Genomic DNA, 8315 nt, shown 5'->3' with positions numbered 1-8315 from the left:
TCTTACCGATGAAAAAACTAAAACAATAATTCTATGATTTTAATAAATGACGAGTAAATTAATTACAAATCGTCAAACCTTCAACGTCCAGATGATTCTAGAGCTGGTGGATCGCATGAACAGCTCTGTTTTAATTGCATTAAGTAAAGCTTTTAGAGAGAGTCTTGTGCAAAGTGCACGAGACACGAGTCAGCAGATTAAAGTCACCATAACCATGATAATCCTACATTTTTTAAATGGTAATTACCAGGAGATTTAAATAGTTCAGACAAAGTAGAAAAGAAGAAGATTTTCCATTGAGGTTTTGTCTGCTTACTGGATTTTTATTTTGTTAGCATATTAAGTTTTTGGTACACCTGATGATCGCTGCTAGCATATTAATAAGTGGATTAATTCGAACTTATTTTTTTCAGAATATTTTGAACCACTATCCGATTACACTTCGCAATTTCATTAAAGTTTGAGAAGTAGTGAAAACTTAAGTTTATAAGCACTCGACTTTCTTAGAAATAGGAAAATAAATTTTCGTAATAAAATGTTTAAATCTTAAAGATGGCTGGACGATTAGATCAGGTGAAGGAAAGTAAACCCGACGATCTGAATGTTCCACGACATCGTGAAAAACAACTTTCAAACATTTGAAATAATACGATAAATTAAGAAAAGTGACATTTAAAAATCATATTGGATTCACATTCAATTAAGACGCGTACGTGACTTGTTTGTTTGTTTTGAATTTCGCGCAAAGCTACACGAGGGCTATCTGCGCTAGCCGTCCCTAATTTAGCAGTGTAAGACTAGAGAGAAGGCAGCTAGTCATCACCACCCACCGCCAACTCTTGGGCTACTCTTTCACCAACGAATAGTGGGATTGACCGTCACATTATAACGCCCTCACGGCTGAAAGAGCGAGCATGTTTGGTGGGACGGGGATTCGAACCCGCAACACTCAGATTGCGAGTCGAGTGCCTGAACCACCTGGCCATGCCGGGCAATCTCTAGAGTTCAGATATAGCTGTTCCAAATTTTGTCCTACTGCTCAAAGAAAGGCAGCGAATCTCAGCAACCGCCACCAAAATGGCTTTGTCCGGCTCTTTGAGTCAAATAACAGTTTGTTTGTTTCTTATAATGCACCCACAGCTTAAAGCACGGAGTGTCCTCAGCAGCCGTACGTCCCGAACTCTGAACACTTTAGTCCGCAGCAAGGCTACGCCAGGCACTAATCAGTGAGAACTTGAAGTCTGTTGTGAGTCAGATCTAGTAGGATTAATATCTGAAAAACATGAAAGACGATGGAGTCATTTACTGACGACAGTAGGGTATTTAAATAAAAGAACAGCTTTAATGTGAGGTTCTTTTAAGCTTTATCCGGCTGTTTGAATGAATTAATGAAAATGATTGTTATAGAATATATTCCACGGAAACATGTCCCACAACCCTTTGATCCACAGCCCAACATGCTAACCACGTGGAAATCAGTTTCCTAGATGAACAAATGATATTATTTTCTAGTTAAATGTGTTTATTACTAAGACATTCATATAAGAACCTTAAATTGGAGAACAACTCAGACTTCAGTTCTTGAGTCGTTTGATTAAATTGAAGTCGCTCACAGTTTCTCTTAATATTCTAGTGCGCAACAGTGTGTTGCATAAATGTCTGTGACAGAAATCTGGTTGTTGTGTTTTTCGTTGCAGGGGATGGTGTTAGCAGCAGTCTACATTCGGCGTAAACTGGTAGAGGAAGGGATCTTGACGCAAGCCTTTCGTTATAGTCCTGTAAGTAACTATGTTTTCTGTCGAAACTTAACATGTATACACTTAATTACTCATTATCCATAAACATTATGTCAAAACTGTAGTTTTTGTTTATCAGTCAAAGAAAGAGTCGATTCCATAGGTGTCCATGTACAAAATAAAGTACGAAATTACGAAACGAGGGTTCTACATTGGAATTTGACTCAACAATTACAGAGCGAGGGCTCTATATTGTAATTTGACTCAACAATTACAGATCGATGGTTCTACATTGTAATTTGACTTAACAATTACGGAGTGAGGGCTCTATATTGTAATTTGACTCAACAATTACAGATCGATGGTTCTGTATTGTAATTTGACTCAACAATTACAGAGCGAGGGCTCTATATTGTAATTTGACTCAACAATTACAGATCGATGGTTCTGTATTGTAATTTGACTTAACAATTACGGAGTGAGGGCTCTATATTGTAATTTGACTCAACAATTACAGATCGATGGTTCTGTGATGTAATGAAATGTTGCATAATTTGGGTACTGGCTGCCTGTGAAAATTAAGATGTAATGAAATGTTGCATAATTTGGATAGTGGCAGCCTGTGAAAGTTAAGTATTATGCAATTATGCAGAATATGGATAAGTGGAGCCTGTGAAAGCCAAACAGTAATGAAATGTTGCTTATTTGGATACATGTAGCTGGTGAATAGTTTGCTACAAATATTTCCTATAGTTTTTGAGTTCAAACGTCCAATTTTCTAATGATTTTAGATAATTTTCGCAGGTTACTTAAGTTGAGTTAAAATACAATGTAGAATCCTCGTTCCGTAATGGTTGAGCTAAATTACAATGTAGAACCCCTCGCTCTGTAATTCTTGAGTCAAATTATAATATAGAACTCTCGCTATATAACTATTAAGTAAAATTACAATGTAGAACCCTCGCTTCGTAACTGTTGAGTCAAGTTACAATATAGAACCCTCACTCCGTAATTGTTAAGTCAAATTACAATTTAATTTTCACAGGCAGCCAGTATCCAAATTATGCAACATTTCATTACATCTTAATTTCACAGGCAGCCAGTATCCAAATTATGCAACATTTCATTACATCTTAATTTTCACAGGCAGCCAGTATCGAAATTATGCAACATTTCATTATATCTTAATTTTCACAGGCAGCCAGTATCCAAATTATGCAACATTTCATTACATCATAATTTTCACAGGCAGCCAGTATCCAAATTATGCAACATTTCATTACATCTTAATTTTCACAGGCAGCCACTATCCAAATTATGCAACATTTCATTACATCTTAATTTTCACAGGCGGCCAGTATCAAAATTCTGCAAACTTTCTTCATAGTATCTGTATGCTTTTGCCCCAATGGTATGTCTGCGGACTTACAAGGCCAGAAAGCGGGATTAGATTAGGTGGGCAGAGAACAGATAGCCCGTTGTGTAGCTTTGTGCTTTACTCCAACCAAGCTGTATGCTTTTACAGCATATAGCAAATGGTTATGACAGTGACCTTCCCCCTCTCCTTCAATAGTAGTTGTACTCCAAATATAACTGAAAGCTCGAAGGAAAAGTTTGAAATGAAGGACTAGTAAAAACTCTGAGTTAAATGAAAATCTGCAATATTAAATGGCAAAACAAAATTTCTATGACATGTGACCTTCCGCCATCATCAGGTGACAAAAGGGCATGGAAGTTGATGATGTCAGATTAACACTGTAGCGTGGCATAGAAAATCTGCAGTATTAAGAGTCAAAACAAAGTTTCTATGTACTTTAAATACAGGGGATTAATTGCGCTTTATTTGAGTAACTTGCATATGCTAAAGCAGTGGCATGATAAATTGTTGCCACAGGTGTGTGTTGCCACAGCTAGACTTATGGCTGGAGGAATATAAAAAGTCTTTCCAAAGAAAAACATTCATGACAATATAAAGTCAAAGAACCTGACATTTCAAACAGGTGTACCTTCAATGTTCTCCGTAAAAGCAGAAAACTCGTAGATCAAAACATTTGGGGTTGCAACAAGCTCCAAAATTATACCTCAAACCAAGCTGGAATAACACCTTCATCTGCAAAGCGAAAGCTGTGGTTACAAAAGAAAACGCTTCAATCCAAAAATCTATTGCAACGAAGCTGGACATATTTTCTATTGTCATTTACAAGATAACAAGCAAGGATTTAAATTTGAAAAAAGACTCATAAGCCCAAAATTTACAAGTCTCCAACCACAGATTAAAATCAACATTTCTTTTTATAAGAAAGATGTCCAAAAAACTGGAATTACGTCGGTCCCATTCGGCCACATACCTGCCAAGTCCCTCATGCAAGTCCAATTGACTTTCGTACATTTGGTCTGGAAAGCCAATGACCACATACATTGGAAGGTCTGTTAAATGTATATTAATACATAAGGTATAAGATTGTATTTCCTGTCATTCACATAAGCTTGTTACAATGGAACTTGCAGTGTCAGGAAATAGTGTGTAATCATGACTATCAGGTTAAATGAAAAACGTGCCTAAGGTCATCCTACCAAATCAGTCAATTACTATAACACATTTCATGAAATAGCTTTATACCCAACAGGTCGATAGTTATCTGTCAGATGGGTCTGCCATTAACTCGGTGATAAGCAGCTTTTTGGCTTATAGAGCAAAAATTCGACTGTACAGATAGCAAATTGTGTATATTTTCGGTAAAACAAACCTACAAATCTTCAGCTACATATTAAACAGGGAATAGTAATTGAATTTCAATGTGTTGACTGGATGGGATGTGTGCATATAGAAGTCAGATTGAATTCCAATGTGTTGACTGGATGGGATGGTGCATATAGAAGTCAGATTGAATTTCAATGTGTTGACTGGATGGGATGCGTGCACATACAATAGTTAGACACTCTTTCTCCATTGTCACACAGCCACTCTCCCGATGGAATTTATTTTTGTCATATATTGTTTGTTTCTTTTTTCATTACAGTCTTGTCTTCTTTGCACTAGAATTATCCCTATTGTTTTGTTACTAGCTTCCATGTATGTTATATTAATTTACACGGAACATTTTAAAGTGTTGTTGGCAAGCCAGTTTTATGCATTATATTAAGCTAGTTGTTGTTGTTGTGTTTTTTTTTTGTTTTTTTACTGGTTTAATCAAATATTTTGAGTAATACCCTAATAACATCCAGTTAAACCCCTATTATGATTCTCACACCCCTCTTGGTATTAACTTTGACAAGTCAGGGGTAGTGCTGCCTCCTTTAATTGGCATTGGGATAAATTCAGTGTTAGGTGTTCATATCTTGCCTTATCCAGTTCTGACGGTTATGTCATACATTTAACTCGAATACCGTTTCTCATTTTAGGTTGCATGCACCTAAACATATCTATGAAATTTCCTTCGAGATAAACCCTGATCTTAGGAATGGGAAACAACAGTTTCTTGTTTGTTTGTTTTTTAATTTGTTAGTTGTATGACGTCGCATGACGTAATATACCTTTATACATCTGTTCTTAGATTTGGCCATACAACATTTTTCTCATTTCTGAGGGTTCTTTAACTTCTAAATGTCCAACAATTAGAAAGTAATGGCCTAAGATGGAAGTAGTTGATATACTGCCGACAGGTACGTTTTGTCATCAGCCTTAGACTTCGTTTTCGTATTTATTTTATACAATAAAACTTATAACATTTAAATTAATCGTGTTGCATAAATAAAGGTCATAAGCTTCTTGGTGTTAAACATAGCATCGGGACACGTTCGTTGAGTTTTTCTGAATGTTGAACTTTCCCTGACTTTCAGTGGCTTTTTGGTTCACATTCGACAAGTTTGCTACAACCTTGTTTGTTAAGGCATGTCGCATGTCTCATTTAGTGCGAGTTAAGAATGATGCAGGTTTTTATTATAAGATAAATTTCAATCTATGTTATCCTCCTTATGTGCCCATGTCTCCATTAATACGCTAATGCTATTTACGTTTATCATATTCCTTGTCTAGTTATTTTCTTTATACACGGATCAGGAAATGATCTGACTTCTTTCAAATAACTACACATCAGTATAGATACCAGCAGCATCTGTTTTTAACACGACTCTCCACAGACCAATGAAATTCCCCGACTTCGTTCAACTCACAGCTGACAGCCCACATTTAGTACACTTTCATCACGCGTCTTGTTAATACGGTTTTTACAGTTAGGCATGACCGTAGGGAAGCTTGTCTTACCATTAAGTGTGATGTTGCCTAATTACCCTCATTTGTAACATCGAAGAGTCTTGTTATAGGTGCTTCTATTAACATATGGAGTCATAATTATATTTCTCTCTCATTGGTTTGTGGTCTCTAACTCAATCTCATGTGTTTTTTGCTCATCCTTTGCCGTAATATTTCTTAGGCTTTCAAATATGTCAATTTTTACAGCCACCTACATGACTTAGTACTTTATTATTTAAAAACAAAACGTTCTGGGTATAAATCAGTAAATTCCTTTTCTTTTCTTCTGGATTCTTGTTTGTAAGCTTATATTTTATCAGTAGGGCAGTAGTTGCCCTGGACAGCTCTTGATTTCCTCTGTTAAGGTAGAAATAAAATTCTGAACTTGCTCTATCTGCGTTATGCTATGTACAATACGCAATGTTTCGAGCCCCCCAGTGGCACAGCGGTATGTCTGCGGACTTACCATGCTAGAATCCGGATTTCGATACCCTTGGTGGGCAGAGTACAAATAGCCCATTCTGAAGCTTTGTGCTTAATTACAAACAAAACAAAAAAGCAATGTTTCGAATATTTCTAAATAACTTTTAATATGAACCGCAGACGTAATAAGAAGCAAAAGCTTAGCCTACTTACAAATACTTCTTTCTATATAATCATTATAACCAACAAAATTGAACACCTAACCCAAGATTATCCCGACCATACTGGTGTTGTAAATGTGACAGTTATACATCTTTTGCACCTCCCCCTATATATCTAAACCATAATTCCTTCTGTCATTTCTTTTTATTTCTTCATAACCTTCTTTTTAACCTTTAACTCCTGTCATTTCTTTTTATTTCTTCATAACCTTCTTTTTAACCTTTAACTCCTTTCATTTCTATAAATCAGTTTCACTTTGCACGTCTTCATTAATACGGCTTCTTGAATTTTAACTTCCCCACTTTTTCTTTTGTTTGGAATGATTTCACTTCCAACATATACTTCTATCATAAATATGTCATGCTCTGTTGTAGCCTACAGAGTGTATAATTCTTCTCATGATTCATGACATGCGCAATGTTTACTGACGTCACGACAGTACAAATTGCAACGTTAAGCGTCCCTTGTGTGACGTCTGCTGTATAGTTGTGCGGGTGGTTAAAACGGGTGACCCCTCCGAGCGGCCTTTGGCCTCCTTTCGGGGAAATAATCGCGACTAATCGACAACTTATCGGTTTTTGAGCTTCACGTGTGCGTGTGCATGTCTAAATATTGTTCATGTTAAAATATGTTACACTAGAAAACATTATATTTCTGTTCTTGAATGAATGATAAGACGACTTATTTAAGAGTTGTAAATCTCCAAAACAAATTATCTGAATAAAAGTTGTGTTATTGTAGCTTCACATATTTATAGGATCATAGTAAATTAACATTATGAATTTTCGTGCAAAATAATATTATATTTTAATTCCATAATTGCTTATTTTATTGTTTGGTGAAATGGTTTTATTGATATTTTAACCGTTTTGCTACAAATAAATAACTCCGTTATCTGTCCGTTTTCTTTTGTTTTTGTTTTTTTTCTTTATACTGAAGGAAAAGGGTACGTCGCAGTATGACTTGGTGCTAGTTGGACATTCTTTAGGTGCTGGAACGGCTGCTATCCTCGCCATTCTACTAAAACAAGACTTCCCGAACTTGGTTTGTTATGCCTACTCTCCTCCAGGGGGTCTGCTAAGGTAGAGTATTAGAAAGTGTGATTTTAGTCTGTATATTTAATCCTTAAACACGAAATTATCAGAATTAAGATCAGGTGCTTACAGTTAGAAGTTTATAGACAAAATAGTTGGTATTGAGGCAGAAAGCTTGTTTGAAATATTTTACTTCTGTCTGTATAGCTTCATGATTATTAAGTACATTTTAACATCTTGCCTTCAGCTGTTTATTTGTAAATATTATTTTTAAAATAAACGAAAATAATCAAAATCCACTTTAGACCAGCCCTTAACGGGGAAAATAACTTAATCTTGATTGGCTCCCGTTTTAAATATTATTGTTTTATATATGTTTAAAAGAATTACCATAGTCTTATCGACCTTAACACAAAATCACAATGCGTTGATCTTGCGCGTTGTCGAAAATTCTATTAGGTCGTCAAAAAATTAATGTCGCTTTTTTTTTTAGATGAAAAACCCTAACAACTTATATATCAAAACAAAACATTTATTAAATGAAATAGTCACCATTCTTATCGATGATGCTTTTCCAGTTTGCAATCAGGTTTTTAAAGCTCTGATTAAAGAAATCAATTGGCTTTGAGAAAAAAATCATGTCGATGT

At 35.6% G+C, this 8315-nt stretch overlaps 1 protein-coding gene across 2 annotated transcripts in view; it reads left to right on the top strand.

The window, feature by feature from the left end:
- The first annotated feature begins 927 nt into the window (after positions 1-927).
- The window catches only part of LOC106459122 (sn1-specific diacylglycerol lipase alpha-like), a 31399-nt gene continuing 24011 nt past the window's right edge, over positions 928-8315 (top strand). For both annotated transcript variants that reach the window (XM_022385556.1, XM_022385555.1), the window contains exons 1-2: positions 928-1778; positions 7573-7715. In XM_022385556.1, the coding sequence (XP_022241264.1) occupies positions 1656-1778; positions 7573-7715 (266 nt within the window). In that variant the 5' untranslated portion in view covers positions 928-1655. The remainder of the gene's footprint in view (positions 1779-7572; positions 7716-8315) is intronic.

The sequence above is a fragment of the Limulus polyphemus genome, unplaced genomic scaffold (genome assembly GCF_000517525.1).
Source record: "Limulus polyphemus unplaced genomic scaffold, Limulus_polyphemus-2.1.2 Scaffold563, whole genome shotgun sequence".
Classification (NCBI taxonomy): domain Eukaryota; kingdom Metazoa; phylum Arthropoda; class Merostomata; order Xiphosura; family Limulidae; genus Limulus; species Limulus polyphemus.
The sequence above is the reverse complement of the archived record's forward strand: the minus strand, read 5'-3'. Positions and strand labels throughout refer to the sequence as shown.